General features: G+C 37.8%; 1 protein-coding gene across 2 annotated transcripts in view; it reads left to right on the top strand.

Annotated features, from left to right (window-relative positions):
* MSH3 (mutS homolog 3) overlaps window positions 1-19,847 on the top strand; it is a 117,760-nt gene that overhangs the window by 2,332 nt on the left and 95,581 nt on the right. For both annotated transcript variants that reach the window (XR_002828157.1, XM_014451038.2), the window contains exons 3-8: window positions 1,300-1,520; window positions 4,653-4,868; window positions 6,474-6,590; window positions 6,882-6,999; window positions 8,619-8,764; window positions 11,681-11,847. Coding sequence is in view for 1 of the 2 variants with exons in the window: in XM_014451038.2 (XP_014306524.1) it covers window positions 1,300-1,520; window positions 4,653-4,868; window positions 6,474-6,590; window positions 6,882-6,999; window positions 8,619-8,764; window positions 11,681-11,847 (985 nt within the window). In the remaining variant the exon portion in view is untranslated. The remainder of the gene's footprint in view (window positions 1-1,299; window positions 1,521-4,652; window positions 4,869-6,473; window positions 6,591-6,881; window positions 7,000-8,618; window positions 8,765-11,680; window positions 11,848-19,847) is intronic.

Genomic DNA, 19,847 nt, shown 5'->3' with positions numbered 1-19,847 from the left:
TTGCTTTAAAAGGGAAGGTAAGAGATGATAAATGCAGCCCCAGTTTCCTTCTATATAATAGCAGCTACCTAAGTAGTATTGCTGCAAAGGGTAAAATAATGTTTTCTGTTATATAGCAAATAACCAGTAAATGTACAGCAAATAATCAGTTTCCCTTCTTTTATGGATTGATTGCTTCTGGAGTAACTGCTAATTGGCAGGCTGTGATAAGTGCTATAGAGAGATATGATCTGTTACAGGAACATAGAGAAAGAAAATGATCTTTAAGCTGGGGAATTAGCAGAGCGTTTCAATGGAAAGGTAGCTTTGAGATGGCTCTTGATGAAAGAGTACAATTATGACATGTGAAACTGGGGACCAGGGCTTACTAGGGAGAAAGAATAGCGTGAGCAAAGCTGTGGAGGCAGGAAAGCAGGTGTGCCTGGAGTGGTGATCTGGTTTCCTTGTGCACTCCTGGTGTCAGTATCTTTAGGTCTTTCTGTTGAGCTGGTCAGAGTTTCCAGTCCAGTCTCCCAGCTTCCGCCTAGGGGAGAGCTTTGTTCTGCGAAGTGGCTCTCAGAAGAGGTTGTGTTTCTCATCATATAGTCAGACTGTATTTCCATTAGTGTTTCTTAGCATACAGTAAGTTTGTATTTCCATGAGTATTCTTTTGTCTTAGGCACAGTACTGCATCTCAACTGGGCCTGATTTACCTTTTCCAGAGAATTCTGTAATCCTCTGTTGATGTGGAGGAAGGACAGCTGTCCGTGAACTTAGAGTAGGCTAAGGGTGTCTAGGGATCAAATTACTTGGAACAAGCCTTCTTTATTTATGGTAGAACCTCCCTTCATTCCATTTTCAGAGCTACTGGTGCCCTAATTCCTGAACCTTTTAAGCATTTTATGTTGTAAATATAGGACTGGTTCTGGGTTTTCTTCACTACCCATTTAGGCTTTAGCTTTCAGGTATGCTAAATAGGTTATTGCTCATTCATTTTTTTTCATTTTAGCTTCAGATATTTCATTTGCAAGTCTCACCTCTCCTTTTTTATCTGTACTTATGGGCATATAAGTTTTTTGTGTTTTGTTTTTTTAAAGCAAAAACCTGTAGTTTCTAGTGGGTTTTTAAGACCAAGTGAGATTAGAAATTAGATATATGTTGCCATCTTTACCCTGAACCCAAGTTTCTTTATTTCCTTATCAATATCATAGCAAGAGTCATTGCTTAATACGAAACTTCCTCTTACAAATTCTATGCTGGTTATGAATTAACACGAGACAAAATACTATTGTTATATTTTCTTCTGATTTGTTAACTAAGAGCCAAGGAAATGTCTGAGGACCAGGATTGTTTTAAAGTCTCTGGAAAAATTGAAAGAATTCTGCTGCGATTCCGCTCCTCCTCAAAATAGAGTCCAGAGGGAGCCTCTGCAGGAGAGATTTGCAGTTCTGCCAAAATGTACTGATTTTGACGATATCAGTCTTCTGCGTGCAAAGAATGCCGCTTCTTCTGAAGATTCCAAATCTCAAACTAGTCAAAAGGTATGTAATAGTTATATCCATGAATACCCAATACCCAGAATAGTAGGTTCTGAAGTGTCTTTAGGTTCTGTGGGTCCACTCAGGGCATGGTTCCCAAACTTGGCTGATCACTTGAATTAGTTGAAGGAACTTTTACTTTTTTTGATTTTGAAATCCCTAGAGATTCTAATTTACTGTGTATTAAGGAAGAATGAATTGGTTTGTATTAAAACAAAATAAAGCAAAAGCCTCAAGTAATTCTGATGTATGACGCCTGGATCTGGAGCTGTTCACTGACTTAGGGGATTCTTTGTTGATAGTACAAGCACAGTTTCTTACAGTCCTCCTTATAGTTTCCATGATTAGCCTGGACAGTCATGATGGGCAACTTATATTGATGTTTTGAGGTTTTCAAAGGTAAACCAACTGAATATGGGTCCTTCTGTTTTATAACTTATTAATGTTTTTCATCCTCGCAAAATCTGGGAATTTAACTCTTGCTCCATCATGGAATTCTGCAATTCAGAATAGTGGTTTTCAGCCCACCTTTAAATTAGAATCCCTGGAGAACTTAAAAAAATAATGATAGCAAGAACTTTTTCTTAAAATTATATATTGGTTTGCAATAAGAATTGAGCATGGGTATTGTTTAAAAGCTCTCATTTTAATGTGTAGTCATGGTTGAGAACGACTGAATTAGAGAAGTAGTCTTTACATTTATTTGAGTGATTTAAATCTAATGAAATCAATAGATTCTTTCCTCAGAAAAATATCAAGCTAAAATCCATTGACTTATCTTAGATCATCAGGGAAAACAAGGTGTTTTGTTCTTATTTTTAATTTCTTTTAATACTTAAAGCAGTTAACCAGAGTGTGGTAGTCACAAAATATAGAGACCATAAATCAAAGAACTTATAAACTTATATGCATAGCCCATGGACATGAACAATGGGGTGGTGAGGACCTGGGGCGGGGAGGGTACAGGCTTCGGGGAGAGGGGGGGGCGTGGGAAGAGGCATAAAGGAGGGGAAAATGGGAGACATTTGTCATACTGTCAACAATAAAATAAAATAAAATAAAAAATATAAAGAGAGGTAAAAAAAAATTTGTCTATTGAAGCTCACAATTTATTAATTGGAGGATTTGCTCTAGGACTTCACAAGAGCCTATCTACTATAGCTTTATGCATAGAATGACCCACTTGGCATTTTTGATTCATAGAAAATTAGAAGACACCAGTTAGAAGGGACCCCTAGAAGTAGTATATGGGTATTATTACAAGTAATAGCTGAGTATTTGATGGCATAGACGGGTAAAGAGAAGTGGAAAAAAGCTGCTGAATGAACTTAAATGCCCAGTGGTCTGAGACCCTTAGTGTGGGGTCAGCAACCCCATAATTGTTGATAGGTCCCGAAATTTCCATCTTATTAATCTGATCACTCTGAATTGTCAAGATGAAGTTAAATTGAGTTCAGAATGCCATCTCTGGGAATATGGAAGTGTACAATATATCTGAGAAGTGTTTTTCTTCAAGTGGTGAAAAAAAATGTTGCTTAATACTCAAGTATGCAGGTTGACTTATACATACATGAACCTTTTTCCTGGATACCTATTCTCATTCCATATATGAATAAGGACTTCATAGTAAGGCCCTCCCCCCATAGGAAATATATTTTTCGATGTATTAAGATTTTCAATATGTAGTATTCTTAAAGTTTACATAAAAATCATGAAAATGAAGTAGAAAATCCCCATCAAAATTAAAAGCAGATACATTGTCCAGTCTGATAGGTTGACCCACTTTTCTCTTGGCACACCTCTCCAGAGCTAACTGTTGTGTTATTGCTGATCTTTAGAAGTTTGCTGGGCTACACTTTCAGATAAATTGCATCTGTACTTGCTGTCCCAGCCAAGCTGAATTTCTAAACATTTAGCAAATGCTAAGTACGTGTTTCTGGGTTTTCTCTTGGACTGGAGTTCCCCTCTTTGAGCCATATAGGGCATTTCTCTTTATCTCTTTACATCCCCTGTTGGTCCCTAGTGTTTAGGTCATAGTTTAAATTCCAGGGGTAGTTGGTAAGTTTTTTTAGATGTTGGCAGTGACACAGTGACAATTAATTAGAAGTTGGATTTATCCTACAAATTTGTCTCATAAGCAAGGAATTTGCTCTAAGCTGTGAATTGCAATTAATTATGTTTTTCATACAGGAAAGCATAGATACAGGAATACTAATGTTGAAAATGTAACCTTGTAGTTTATGCTTTCCAAAAGTTCTTTATTTTTTAAAATATATTTTTATTGATTTCAGACAGGAAGGGAGAGGGAGAGAGATAGAAACATCAGTGCTGAGAGAGAATCACCGATTGGCTGCCTCCTGCACACCCCCTACTAGGGGATCGAGCCCACAACTTGGGCATATGCCCTTGACGGGAATCGAACACGGGACCCTTCAGTTCACAGGCTGATGCTCTATTTACTGAGCCAAACCGGCTAGGGCCAAAAGTTCCTTATTTTTTTATTTCATGAAGAATACTAGTAATAAATTAACTGTATCATTAAATTACACATGGACCTCTTTCCTTGTTAAAAATGTGGAGAAGCACTATAAAATCTCTAAAGTACTATCACCCCAATAAATTTGATAAAAAAATAAAATCTTAAAATTACAACACTACTTTTCTAAAAGTTCTAGTCATGGTTCTTTTTGGGATTATTTATGGGCTATACTATCTTTTAGACTGTGCTTGGAAATGTAGAATATTGCAACTTTATCTGCTCACATGCCTGTTGAAAGTGATTCTGCTAGAGAGAGACAGATTCATGCCTGCTGACTATGCCTTACACACCTGGAATAAATAATGAAAAGGAAAACATTAATTACAATAGGATTAATGAAATTAAATGTAAATAGAAGTATACAAAACATTAGAATGTTTAGACTTTCAAAAGTGCATTAATAATTACACAGTAGTTTAGTTTGGCTCATATTTTTTGGGTCTTTTACTTTGAAAAAATTTTAAACCTACACAAAAATTTGCCTTAATCCTCAGATTCACCAGTTGTTAGCTTTGTGTCCAATTTGCATTCTCTCTCTCTGGGAACTGATGTTATGGTTAGTGCTTTTGAAACTATAAAACTCTCTTTGTTGCCAGGACAAGACACTTTCTGATCTCAGTCATTTTGGATCATCACATGGGAGTTACGAAAACTTACAGAAAATTTCTGATTCTAAACCACCCAACAAAAGAACCAAAAGCATCTATACGCCATTAGAATTACAGTACCTAGAAATAAAGCAGCAGCAGAAAGATGCAATTTTGTGTGTGGAATGTGGATATAAGTATAGATTCTTTGGGGAAGATGCAGAGGTAAGTTGTTTTTTCAAACACTGTTTCATGTTTTTCTTGTTCAGCCTTAAATATTTTCCAATATTTTGTTTCATTTTTTAAACTTAAAAAGATGTGAATGTAATTACCCTTTAAAATGCTGTGATTTAAAGTAAAAACTAAAAATATACACACACAAACTTGGTGAGTGCTGACTTGTGGGGGAGGAGGTGAGGAGTTCCTGTTGGAATGTTGGTGCTTATTTTCCATGGTCTTTTCATCCATCAGACATTGATTGGATGGATCAATTAGTGAGTGAACCATAATCATGTGAGTCTCTGTGTTTCCTAAAGAAGATTTAAGCAAGAAAAAGTTTTTGAGATGTAAGTTCCTCTGTTTACCCTTAGTTTATGAATTTTCACAGCCAGCAACATTATTAAGTCTTAATGGAAGAGCTTATTAATTCTGCCAGCCACCAACAGATGTTTGAAGTCTTAACAGGTCTCTGTATACTAGTCATCTTGCTTTCTTAGTCTAAGTTGAGTTTGTATTTACTGTAATTTTGGGTATGTGAGATAGGCCTAAGTTAAGACGGTTAGAAGTGAATTTGAGCACTTGATAGCAAGCTTAGGGAAATGCTTTGTTGGAGTCCTGGGTGATTTTGATGATTTCATAGTTTTAGGCCTAGTTGGGTTACACACCATCAGAGGATGATGAGGTGGCACTTCTGCTGCCTCATGGGTGGGAAGTGAAGACTTGGCCAACTTTTTTTCTTCCAGTTTCCTAAATACTGTTGTGACAGAAAGTGGTGTTGTCTAGTTCAGATGACATTATGCTGTGTTCAATGTTAAGAAGTTAGACCCTGAAACAGTCAGCATGTTTTCTGCAGGCAGGAACAAATATGTAGCTGGCATCTTATAAGTGAAGGGGTGAAAGGACATGCTGTTCTCTCCCCTTCTCTTTAGGTCAAATGATAGATTTAGTCCTGACCACAGTAAAGGCTCATGTTTTTCTGCCCTACCCTACAGGGATGAACTAATACAGTTCAGAAAAGGATTGGGGAGGGGAGCGAGAATGCTGGAATGATGAGCCTTCTGTGGCTCTAGTGGGCCGTCTCTGAGCCATGGCGCTGTCTAGAAGGAAGCAGGGGTCAGGTGGTACTGCCTGGTTCTGCATATCTATCACTCATGCATCATCAATTAGCTAGCCACACCAGGGGGTTCTCTTCTCAAGTTCCTCAAAGAAGCCCTATGTCCAAGTAGGTTTATAATTATGTATACATTCCTTAGTATCTCCTATTTTTCAGTTATCTGCATGTGGTATCAAATACTTATTCCAATACAGGGAAAGCACAGCCCTTTAAAGTTTTGATAGAGCTAAGGATATAGAAGTAGACCTGTCGTATTCTTCTGAGTCATTTATAGGTACAGATGTTGATCCTGAAGTTAGGCCATGGGAAAGGCCCAAAACATCAGGTTTAACTGTAGGCTACTACACAGGGAATGACTTAAACTTTTTATTGATATACCATGCAAAGGACACAAATCCTACGTGTATATCTTGATGGATTTTTAACAAAGTGAACAAATGCCACACAGGGAGTCTTAAAATAGAAATTTATTGATATCCTCTTTTTCAATTTTTTAGATTGCAGCCCGGGAGCTCAATATTTATTGCCATTTAGATCACAACTTTATGACAGCAAGCATACCTACTCACAGACTGTTTGTTCACGTGCGCCGCCTTGTGGCAAAGGGATATAAGGTCAGCTTTGGCTTCAACTTGTGGGAAAGAGGGATCTGATTCTCTTCCAGAGTGAAAACATGTTTTGCACTGTAGTAGTCTCTCATTGGTTTTGGAATTTGGCATTTTGGGAAAGTGAAAGTGAGCATAATTAGCTTTATATCTTCATGAGTTTTAACATATTATTTATTTAGGGTAAATTTTTAAAAGACTAAGGTAAATGTTTCAGAAATAACCTTTTAAAATCTCAAAACATGTTTAAAAAAATTTTTCATTACATTTGATATTTAATATTTCTTATTTTTGTTGAAGGTAGGAGTTGTGAAGCAAACCGAAACAGCAGCATTGAAGGCCATTGGGGACAACAAAAGTTCAGTCTTTTCCCGGAAATTGACTGCTCTTTATACAAAATCTACGCTTATTGGAGAAGATATCCTTTTTGAATAGGAAATTTTCTCTTAAATTTTAGAAATCTTTGTTTTAAGTAACATTTAAAAAATATCTGTTCTTTCAATGGGTATCTTTTTGATGAGATGAGGTGGTATATTACTTTGACCTTTGATTAGTGTGTTACTGAAGAGCTAGGGTTGGTAATGGCTGGAAACAAACATTTTTTTTTCAAATGCCATAGTAAAAGGAGAGTGTATCAAACTTTTAGAGCAAGAAAAAGGACAGTCTCATACAAGATGATAGCAGGTTATCAACTGATTTGCAGTCACATCTTCCCCAGGCCTGTGTGGGCAGTGGTTAGGCACTTAGGGCCTGTAAGCTCCTTCAGATCTTCCTAACACAAGACCTAAAAAATAACTTCTTAGCTTCAAAATGAGAAAAGAAAAGTACAAAGTCAACATACAGTTAATTGCTTATAAAACATAGGCCATCTTCATTAATTGTTAGCTTCATAAAAATTGTATTATTTTTGAAAATGGATTATAGGTGGAGCTATCTTTCTAAGAATCCTTAGAGTGGACCATGATTGCTCCAAAATGTATGGTCATTTATAAATTTAATGAGTTAACTTGAAACAAAATGACTTTACTAGCAAAGTCATAAAATTATATCCATTTTTTTAAAAACCAAAAAATTATGTATTAAATGAGATAAGCATGTATTAAAATGTGTACTGTGGGATGGAGTCAGGTCTCAGAATAAAAGAATATAGAGATAAGGTCTTAAATGATACTGTGTGAAAGTAATATTTATTACAGTTTATTACAAATCTGCATATTTAGAGACCTGCTTAGCTTCTACCCAAATTATGAAGACCGTTTTGCCTTATTAATGTCATGTATAGGGGATGGCAAAATGGACCCCAAACCATTAACAGCTCTGTGGTATTCCAAGCTGATCGGGCTATAAGATTGGTAATTTTATTGTTTCTTTTGCCTGAACTTGAGTCTCTTAATTGAAACCTGCTCCTAAAACAGTACTCTTCCCTGCTTCTCTTTTGCTACTGCGATAGCTTTTATCTGCTGATACCCAAATTGGAGGTCCCCAGACTGACATTGTCTAAAGTCAGCATTTATCTCTGAGAATTTAATTAATGGATTCAACGCACACACATGCATACACACACATGCCTGAGTGTATGTTTCTATTTCCTTTTTAGGTTTTCTTTTCTCCTGTCTTTAAAAAAATTCTCTTGCTATTTGTGAGAGCTATTAGGCACTTTAAAGGAGGAAAGTAATTTATGCTATTTTAGTGTGTGCATGCTTTGACTTATGGAATTAAATATTAGGGGATTGTTAAGGATTCACGTCTCAGCATCATCCAAGAAAAGAAGAGAGTTAACATTTGGGCTTCCACAAGGTCTGAGGGTTTCTCCTAAGCCCTTTGGAAGCGAGAAGATAATAGTTGTGGGTCCTCATGAGCCTTATATCTTGGGGGACATAAGGCATATAGTTATGATCAGAGTAAATCAGAAAAATGAATGCTGTATGGGAGATTTGTGCACAGAGCAAAAATGCCTGGAAAAATAAACCATTAACTTAAAAGGAGAAAAACAGTTAATATTAATGGGAATATATATTTTTCTTTAATAATTATTACATGTGAATCCTTTAGTTCAGCTGGATGATGCTATAGATATCGATGAGTTAATGACTGATACTTCTACTAGCTACCTTCTGTGCATCTGTGAAAATAAGGACAATGTTAAGGACAAAAAGAAGGGGAACATTTTCATTGGAATCGTGGTGAGTACTTTGTAGGTGAAGAATAAATGATAGATGTTCATGGTATCTCGGAATATGAGCAATCATGTATGGTTTATAATGAGGATATCTGATGAAGTATGATCTCAAGCAATTGTACTTAAAAAATGTTTCCTCATAATTTTATATGTTTAGTTACTAGCTACAATTTTCTCATATGGATACTTGGCACTCTATGCCGTGGAGAGATCTAGGTAGTTTCTGTTCGTGTGCTTTAGGAGTTTAGGGTTGAAGACAGACACAGTGATAGGCATGGATGTGAACAATATAGAGGTAGTGCAATAAAACACTAAACCGACATATGCATAGATAGCAAAGGGTTTTACAGGTTTCTTCTAGAGGTTTGAAATTAAACACATGATTATGGGATTGTTGTGTATAGATTTGGAGGAAAGCATAGGAAAGGGGAGGGGAAATGATAGTTGGCCAATGCAATCAGTCTTCCAAATAAATGTAATTTGTGAATCAGAGTTTGATTGATCTTGCCTTTTGACAATTTGTGAATAAATTTGCCCGTTTACAGACCTACCTGAGTTCTGCTCAATATCCTAGACTTTTTAGGGCCCTTCAGAACCGTTAGACTCCCTTATTCTGTTGTAGGTTAAGCAAAAATAGGATTCCTTGCTTAAATAATAAGTAATTCTTTTTGTTTTATTTAATTTTGCAATTAGCTGCAATATCAACAAAATTCTTACAACCCACTATTTCCAAAGTACTTTTTAATACCTTATTTTGGTATTAGTAACTTGACATTTGCCTAACCAACTCAGCCTAAAGAACAGAGTTGCTAGTATACAACTTAGTGCTTTTAAAAGTACCCTCTGGCCCTCTGCCAAAGCTAACACTTAACTCTCAAGTGTTTTATTGGGACCTGTTCTTGACCTCAATGACCCTTTTGGGTTGATGATATCCAGAGCTCTGGGTCCCAGCTGCACCTCTCTTCTGAGTTCTAGGCTCTTGCATCCAACCCTTTATTGGACAAGGCACTCAGAATTTGCCCTGCCCTCTCAAACTCAGTGGGGCTGCGATGGAACTCCCCTTCCTTTACCCCGAATACTGTTGTTACTGCGTTTGTCCCCATCGTGAGGAGTGTCGCATGTCCCCCAGTCAGTCCCTAAGAATTATCTGATAGTCTGAAATAAAAGGCTTTACTGTTGTAGTGCCACTGCATCCAGGCCCTCTACCTTCAGCCTGGGCAATGCAGTTTTACACAGGCTGACTTGGGTTTCTCAGCGTCACATTATCACACAGAGTAATAGGTGTTACAATATAGACCATTTCTCTGATTTAAAAAAGCAAAGGGGGATTTGTCTGGCTGATAAATTTGTTACTTGAACTTCTGTAAATGGCTTTCATAAATGTTAGGTTTGTAGAGTGGGAGATAAACTTACATATGTATACTATTATACTTTAGTCCAGCTATCTGGACACTAGAGGAAGGCCTTTGGGCTAGAATTAAGGAAATTGCTTGAGCAAAAATGAAGGATTTTTAAAAATTATAAAATATTCAGGAGGAAAAATGCCTAAAACAAGATGTATAAATACAGTGTAGTGTGAGATAACCACTGAAGTCGAGAAATATAACACTGCTTACAGAAGGGCCCCTTCTCTCCAGCGGTTACTGTAATCCAGATTTCTGTGGTAATAATTTCCTTGCTTTTGTCCCAGTTTTACCACCTTAAACTACATACAAATGTGAACATATTATATGTATTTTTTTTGGGGGGGGTCTTGCTGCTTTTGTTTGCAAAGTACTATTTGTATATGAGATTTATTTACATGTGTTACTGTAGTAGTTCTTCCATTGTCATTTGCTTTGTTGTATTTTATTTTATGACCTACAGTTTATTCATTTTTTTGTTGATGTACATGTGGGTTTTTCCATTTTGGGTTATACAGAGAACACTGCTATAAACCTTTTTGTACATGAAACCTTTTGTCTGAGTTTCTCAAGAGTATATACTTAGGGGAGGAATTGCTGAGTTAGGGCGTATGGATGTTTCAACTTTCCTTAGAACATGCCTGGCTGTTTTCAGAAGCAGCTCTGTCAGTTGACTTTCCGTCAGGCACGTGTGGGTGTAGGGATTGGTTATTTTTTTCTCCTGTTGGCTAATACAGTCTGTAACTAGCACCCTACATTTCTGAAGTGGATAAGAGTGTGGCCTGTGGAGTCAGACTACATGAATCTTGGCTCTGCCACTTTATTGCCTGAGACTTTGGGTAAATTACCTGAGAACTTTTTTCACTTGATTTAAATCACGATCTTTTCCAGTTTATCTTTGCTATTATTGGCTTGGGGTAAGAGGGCGTGGCTTTTAGTTATCTTCGTTATTCCCTGGATAGACTGTCTACTTGGGGTTCATTCAGAGTTTGTTGTATTTTGTTTTTGCAAGAGTTATAGTTTTTATTTATTAGTTTTATATAATTGATAATTTACTACTACTCTTGTGGCCAGGTTACTAGGAACATGTCACTTCATACTTTTAGTGATGACAGATGCTATTTGTACAGTGCTTTATAGTTTACAAAGCATTCATGTTTGTTTTCTGATTTAAACCTTTTAATAACCCTATGAGGGAAGTAGGCTGGTTTAGTCCCACCTAGAGAGGAGGAAACAGAGGGTTTGGTAACTTGTCACAGTCACTCCATCAGATTTGTTAGATCAGGGAGGACTTGGACTCAGGGTATTGCTCTAAAATCCCTTCTAGCATGGCATGGATGGTGGTGAATATGACTTCTTATTAAGAGTCTTTGAAAACAGATTTCAGACACTTTAGAAACGGAGTACATACTAGTGAGTGTACCATCTTTGCTATTTCCATGCTTACTTATGCTGTGTCATAGTTCTAATTGGGAGAAATACCTTTTCTGTGACATTGCATTTTTATTTGTTTTCAGGGAGTGCAGCCTGCCACAGGTGAGGTTGTGTTTGATAGTTTCCAGGATTCTGCTTCCCGTTCAGAGCTAGAAACTCGGATATTGCGCCTGCAGCCAGTGGAGCTGCTGCTTCCATCACAGTTGTCAGAGCAAACAGAGATGCTCATCCACAAGGCCACAGCTGTGAGGTAAGTTGGCCCATCACTAAAAAGCAATGAAGATTCTGAAACTTAGGTTTAAAGTTGTTAAAAAGTTTTTACTTATGCCATGGCCAGGTGGCTCAGTTGGTTAGAGTGTCATCTAGTACACCAAAAGGTTGCAGGTTTGATTCCCGGTCAGGGCACATACCTAGGTTTCAGGTTCAATTCCCAGTCGGGGTATGTACAGGAGGTGACCGATCAATGTTTCTCTCTCACACCAATGTTTCTATTCTCTTTAAAAAAAAAAAAAAATTAACAAAATGAACATATCCTTAGGTGAGGATTTTAAAAAAAGTTTTAAAAACAGAATTACCTATAATATCAGCTTAATGTAGGCCTTTAGAAGTTGATCTTATTAAAGGAGTTTAATTATATTATTTGATAAATAACATTCAGTTTTTGGAGATAATTTAGAGTTCATTTCTTAGAGTGTTTATATAACTTTGAAAATGTCTTATCTGTGCTACAAGTTTCAATTTGTGGTCGTGTCCATGAGTTTGATTTATTAGATCTAAGGTCACACCTCTTATTTATGAGGCAGTGTATGAGGTAGGCACTGTGGCATATGGAGAAAGAAGATGTGGTTGTGGTCTATGTCTGGCAGACTTTATAATTAAAAGTCAGATAGTAGACTTATAAGAGATATTGCTTTCATAGAGCTAAAAAGATTAAAATCTCTAAAAAAATTTTAAAAGATAATCTTCTAAAACTTTATTTCCAATATTTCATGTCTTTGGTTTTGTTCACTTTTTTAAGAAAATAACTGAGTGTATATTTGCTTAACTCAGATATACAGTTGACCCTGATCAACTTGGGGATCAGGGGTACTGACACCCCACCCCGCTAAATAGCTGAAAATCTGTGTACTGTATAACTTTTGATCCCCTAAAACTTAACAAGTTGGTTAAGTTTCTGAATCTGGGAGGGATTGGTTTCAGGACCCCATATGGTTACCAAAAACTACGCATGCTCAAGTCCCTTATATAAAATGGTGCAAAACAATGCATACAGTTGGCCCTCTGCATCCTCAGATTCTAGCTGTGGATTGAAAATACCATGTTTGATCCTCAGTTGGTTGAATCCACGGATGTAAAACCTACTGATATGGAGGCTGACTCTATTCATTAAAAAAAATCTATGTATAAGGGGACCTGTGCAAAATAAAATAAATAAATAAATAAATAAATAAATGAGGACCTGTGCACTCCAAACCCATGTTGATCAAGGATCAATTGAGTCAACACTTCCATTTCTGATTTCTACTTATTTTTATAAAACAATAAAGGCAAAATTTAATAAAATATCAAAACATTCTACAAAGACATTGCCAGAACTGAATTATTTGGCTGACAGACAGCATTGCCTGGTGATATTCTTCAGTGTTTATTCATCAAATGAGATTTAAAAGCCATTTGGCATACTAAAGATACTTTGGGTGCCATATGTGGGTTTTCCAAATTTCATGGCTGCCTTTGTCTTGTTTTAATTTGTATTTCTCTGGTTATCATTGAGGTATGTAATTTTTCCTGTGTTTAGTGACCACATTTAAATTTTTTTGTTTGCATATAAGACTAAGCAAAGTCAAAAGTCAACCCACATTTCTGTGCAGTGTCTACAGCTAATCTCTATTTATGGACAGGGTGGAGTAGTGGAGATTCAGAAGTTAAGTGGTCACATAGTGGCTCCTGTTACATAGGCTTTGGGTTGGAGAGTTGGCTCTTCCCCTTGGTGACTTTGGCTAAATTACCCAACTGTGTTGTCCTTTAATTTCCTTTTCTTTAAAATAGGGATAATAAGAGGATTATCCCTATAGGATTGTTGTGATTAATACATGTAAAGTGCGTAGTGTAGAAAGCTCTCTATAGTGGAACCTATTCTTCTTCTTCCTATCAGCTATTATTTCTTTTAATATTGCCTCTCTCCTATTCTCTTTTGGAATTCCTTATCAGAAGAAAAATGTTGGACCTTCTTGTTCTTCTTTCTGTGCCTTCTCCCATCTACAGCTGTTTCTCATATTATTTGGGGATATCCTCTTTTTTTTTTTTTAACCCTCTTTAAGAAACATTACTTATATTTTAATTCACTATTTCTTTTTTTAACTCTTAGAATACTTACTAAATAGATGATTTATAAGAAGGATGTTGTTGACTAAAGGCAAAAATTTTCACTTACAGTGAGCATGAAACTTTTAAATGGGTAAGGTTTACATTCATTTTCATTTTTTTAAAAGAGTATCTGCCCCTTTAAGATTATATCATAGTGTGTGAAACACTGTTGAGACTGATGTCACCAGAAATTCCCAATGCATTGATTTCCCTGAGATTTTTCACCCTGTGATTGTACTGCAACAAGTGCGCATCGTTGACTGCAACCTTGAAGTGCTGGGATTCAACCACTACTTGGATTTTGAATGGTTTACCCCTTTCACATGGGAAAATCACCTGTCTTCCTGTCCCCAGTTATTATTCAGGTTTGAATTGCAAACAATGACTCTCTTGTCTTCACTGAAGCGGGTTAAAGTGGAAGGCCACATCATTCCCTCTCTTGAAATCTAAAACAAGTCTGTTTGCATTGGGTTTTGTTGTACCCATAACTGTTACCAGCATGCGAGGCATGACTCCTCCAGGGAAAGCCACTTCATAAGGCACAGTCAGTGGTCCAGCAGGGACACCAGTGGGGCTGGCACCAGGGTAGGCTCCAGAGTCCAGACCCACTTGGTTGTCCGGGGTAGGCTCCTGGTGCATTTGGTCCAGGATAAGCAGTTGCTGTACGACCAGGGTAGGCGCCAGGAGGTGCCTGTCCCGGGTAGTTCCCAGGAGGTGCGATAGGTGGCTGTCCAGGGTAAGCCCAGGATAGGCGGCCCGGGGTAGCCTCCTGCCCCAGCAGGCTGGTTTCCCCATGGGCCGGGCCAACCTTGCGGGTTGGGGTTCCCAGACCCAGATATGGCATCATTAAGTGAAAAACGGTCTGCCAGTTTCCCTGCCCCTCGGCATTCACTGGCTTGCTCTGGGTGTGGCTCCTGGGGAGGTCGTGCTGTCATCTTAATTCACTATTTCTATGTGTTTTTAGTAGACTGGACCAATGAAGTCCTCCATGGTTATGATAGCATTACATTATTTTTACACTTAGATCTCTTGGCATTCTGAAAATACTTCAATAATCATCTAAATTTTATTTTAGTCTATTTTTCTTTTAGAATTTAATTTAATTTTAGCATTCAGAATGCTTTTAATTCACATTTCTTTATTTTACTTAACTGTGTGAGGTGTGGTCCTACCTTAATTTCACCTCTAAATGCTAGTGGATCCATAAAACTTAGCCTTTATCTACCTGAGATACAAATCACAGCCATATTAACAAAGAAAAGAAAAAAAATCAGCAACGGGGATAGGAATGCTTTTTTTTTTTAAAATTAAATCTTTATTGTTCAGATTATTACAATTGTTCCTCTTTTTTCCCCCCATAGCGCCCCTCCACCCGGTTCCCATCCCACCCTCTGCCCTTACCCCCCCCCACTGTCCTCATCCATAGGTGTACGATTTTTGTCCAGTCTCTTCCCGCACCCCCACACCCCTTTCCCCCCCTAGAATAGTCAGTCCACTCCCTTTCTATGCCCCTGATTCTATTATATTCACCAGTTTATTCTGTTCATCAGATTATTTATTCACTTGATTTTTAGATTCACTTGTTGATAGATGTGTATTTGTTGTTCATAATTTGTATCTTTACCTTTTTCTTCTTCTTCCTCTTCTTAAAGGATACCTTTCAGCATTTCATATAATACTGGGTTGGTGGTGATGAACTCCTTTAGCTTTTTCTTATCTGTGAAGCTCTTTATCTGACCTTCAATTCTGAATGATAGCTTTGCTGGGTAAAATAATCTTGGTTGTAGGTTCTTGCTATTCATCACTTTGAATATTTCTTGCCACTCCCTTCTGGCCTGCATAGTTTCTGTTGAGAAATCAGCTGACAGTCGTATGGGTACTCCCTTGTAGGTAACTGACTGTTTTTCTCTTTCTGCTTTCAAGATTCTCTCTTTGTCTTTTGCTCTTGGCATTTTAATTATGATGTGTCTTGGTGTGGTCCTTTTTGGATTCCTTTGTTTGGGGTTCTCTGCGCTTCCTGGACTTGTAAGTCTATTTCTTTCACCAGGTAGGGGAAGTTTTCTGTCATTATTTTTTTAAATAGGTTTTCAATATCTTGCTCTCTCTCTTCTTCTGGCACCCCCATAATTCGGATATTGGTATGCTTGAAGTTGTCCCAGAGGCTCCTTACACTATCTTCATATTTTTGGATTCTTATTTCTTTTTGTTTTTCCGGTTGGGTGTTTTTTTCTTCTTCGTATTTCAAATCCTTGACTTGATTCTTGCGACCCTCTAGTCTGCTATTGGAACTCTGTATAATATTCTTTATTTCAGTCAGTGTATGCTTAATTTCTAGTTGGTCCTTTTTCATAACCTCAAGGGTCTCACTAGATTTCTTGAGGGTCTCACTAAATTTATCGGCAGTTTCTAGAAAATTCTTGAAAAACCTTATAAGTGTGGTTTTGAACTCTATATCCAGTAGTTTGCTTTCCTCCATTTCTGTCATTTGTGACTAGTTTCTTTGTCTCTGCATTTTTTATGCTTCCCTGTGTTGATAGAGTGGCTTTGTGTGCTAGGTGTCCTATAGGGCCCAGTAGCTCAGCCTCCCCAATTACCTGAGGTGGACACTCTTGGTGCACCCCTTTGTGGGCTTTGTGCACAGTCTTGTTGTAGTTAAGCCTTGATTGTTGTAGGTATCACTGGGAGGAATTGACCTCCAGGCCAATTGGCTGTGAGAATCAGCTGTGTCTACAGTGGGAGAACTTCCGTGCTGGAGACACCCTTCTGGGGCAAGACTTGCTTCAGTGGGGCTTTGGTGCTCACTGAGTCTGCCCCCTGAGTGTGTCCCTTATGGATCTGAGGAGTTGTAATCTGGATGGTCCCACTCTGACCACTGGGTACACTGGCTCTTGGATCTCTAAGGAGGTGCTAATTTAGCCTCTTCCTGAGGCTACCCAGCAGGAGCTATGGAGAGATCTGCAGATTCCTCTTCTTTGTTTGGGGTTTGGAGGTGCCCAGATGAGGGCCCAGCTGTGAAGCAATGCAAGCTGCTGTGGGGCCTTGGGCCTTCTTTTGGAAGTTCTGGGTCTCTCTGACCCAGCTGCAGTTTGTTAGGTAATTTTCAGATTGCAAAGGGCCAGGCCTTTCATATGCAAAAGCCTCTGCACACAGCTTGGGTGGGGCGGGGTCTCAGGGGATCAACAGGGCGGAACAAGCAGCTATGGCTGCTCCTCAGTCCTACCCTAAGAGGCCCGGCGTCTCAGTGTCCCACGGTGATCACTGCAAGCACCTCTGAGAGAAAGCCGCCCTTGAGTTCTGACTGATGCCAGACAGTCCAGTTTCTCCCTGTATGAGTCTGGGTCCCCAGAGACGCCCCAGGAACTGGAGTTCAGAGCAGTTGGGAGCTTGAGACTCCCTCCCGATTGAAAAAGACAACCGTGTCCTCAGTTGCCAGCCCTTTCCGCGTGCGCCTCCGTACCTCTGCACTGTATTTCCGCACCTCCTCTGAGTCTCAGTGTGCTTTTCTCTTTCCTTCTAGTTGTAGATTTTCCACTCAGCCAGCCTTCCTGTGGTTCTGGATGATGTCCGTTTTGTCTTTTAGTTGTATTTTTGAAGTGGTTGTGCGAGGCAGCAATTTCCGGTGTTTACCTATGCCGCCATCTTGGTTTCCCCTAGGAATGCTTTTAATAGTAGGTATGAACAACATACCTTGCCAACTTAATGTTCCATAACCGGTAAACAATATAGCATTGACTTTTTGAGAAAAGTTGTTTTGTTTTTGGTGGTATCTTCTTGTCTGTTTTAAATAATGATAGGAAGATTCTTGTGTCTCAGAATCTTTTTCTGCTGCTGTAAACCTGAAGGTAAAAATGGAACAATTTCTTTCAGTCATTGGTTGATATTTTACTAATACTGAAGAAATAATAAAGCTATGCGATAAAAGGAAGCAGAATGGCTTGGAATTATAGAATATACATTTTAAAGTACATACTGTGTATGTGTGTGTGTGTATTCTTAACTTTTACCACAAGAGGTCTCCAAAGGATTTTGTATATTCTGTGTATTGAATTTAATGGCTGCTGAAACCTCATTTGTCATATGGTAATTTGACATAGGGTAATTTAGAATAACTATTAGTCAAAGTTTGTACTAAGGTAGATTTTTTTTATTTCTAAATAACGATAAACTATCAGTTTTTCTTAGGTTATATATCTTTATTTAAATGTGTTTATAAGATTTCAGCTTGAATCTTAGGAAATCAACCTTATTATCTTGATTGTTACTCTTTCTGTTTGTCTTGAGAATATATACAGAGAAACATTACAGAAAACAAATGTGGTCCAGACCCCCACCCATGCTAGCAAAGGCTCCTTTAAAAAGACCATTATGGTGATATTATGGGTAATTCAGCTTTTCTTTCTTGAAATTTCCACTACTACCGTTGAAATATTTTTGCAAGAAAAAACTTTTTAGCAACTTTAATAAATAGTTTTGGAATTAAATGTAAGCTTCAGGATGCTGTCATGATGATGAAGGTATACTACCTTCTTATGAAGTTTCTCATTCCTTGCTTATTACAAAAGAAATTGGGTATTAAAGCTAAAAATCAAAATTATTTGGACATTTAACACCAAGTAAATTCAGAGCTGAGATAAGGGCACACATCAGGTGCAGAGTCCTGATTGGAAAGAGGAATGGCCCCAGAGCAGGGACGGTTTGTAGGTGGGTTATACAGGTAGAGCCGAGTTGCACCTGGTTTACTTACCTGGTAAATTCTAACTGGTTCACAAATAAACATATTTTTACTTTCATAGTTAAATATTTGCTTTAATGTGTACTAAAAACGTACAATTAGGAATCAAATCTTTGATTTCATTAATTTGTATGGCATAGAAAAATCTTAAGTTGATATTTGAGTTAAAAATTGTGTGTTAATTTAACAAAAACCATTTGGATATAGTAATAATGTGCTTGTGGATGTGGCAACAATTTGAAGGGGCAATGACTTAAGTTAGGGCAGTGGTTGGCAAACCGGGGCTCGCGAGCCACATGCGGCTCTTTGGCCCCTTGAGTGTGGCTCTTCCACAAAATACCACTTGTGGGCGTGCACGTACAGGGAGCGTTATGGAGTGAAAGAAGATGTAGTGTCGAGGATTGAGAAAGGTATGTTGAGATGGTTTGGACATATAGAGAGGATGAACGAAAGGAGACAGACAAAACAGGTATACAAGACGAGTGTGGATGGGAGAGTTGGAAGGGGTCGACCTCAGTGAACGTAACTCAATCAGATTGAGGACGTTTTTAGCAAAGGCCAGCTTAGGAGTACCCTAATTAAGTTAATAACAATGTACCTATCTATATAGTGTAAGTTTAAAAAATTTGGCTCTCAAAAGAAATTTCAGTCGTTGTACTGTTGATATTTGGCTCTGTTGACTAATGAGTTTGCCAACCACTGAGTTAGGGAAATGTGTAGGGGCAATCTATGTCGCATTTATCTTGTCATTGTGATTCTGTATGCGTTTTAGATAAATTCAACATAAATGGGACCATTGCTTGAATGAAAAAGAAAATCTGAACCAGAGTTTAGAGAAATACAAATGATGAATATGAGGTCTAGAAATGGCCTGAGAATGGGTCACTTGCCATTTTTTCATAACAGCTCACTTTTCTAATTAAGGTATTTTATTCTTCCTTCAAGTTTATTTTTTAATTTAGATAGCTAACAGTACATTTGAATTGATTATCCCTTTCCTGTCCCTATAAAACATCTATATTCATAGATATTTCCAGTAGATTCTCAACCTGTACATTCTCTGAGTTGCACATCAGCATTCATTCATTCATTCTTAAAAATATTGATGGGGTGCTTACTGTGTGCCAAGATCATTGCTAGATGGTGAAGAT

The sequence above is a fragment of the Myotis lucifugus genome, unplaced genomic scaffold (assembly GCF_000147115.1).
Source record: "Myotis lucifugus unplaced genomic scaffold, Myoluc2.0 scaffold_0, whole genome shotgun sequence".
In the NCBI taxonomy this organism is placed as follows: Eukaryota; Metazoa; Chordata; class Mammalia; order Chiroptera; family Vespertilionidae; genus Myotis; species Myotis lucifugus.
The sequence above is the reverse complement of the archived record's forward strand: the minus strand, read 5'-3'. Positions and strand labels throughout refer to the sequence as shown.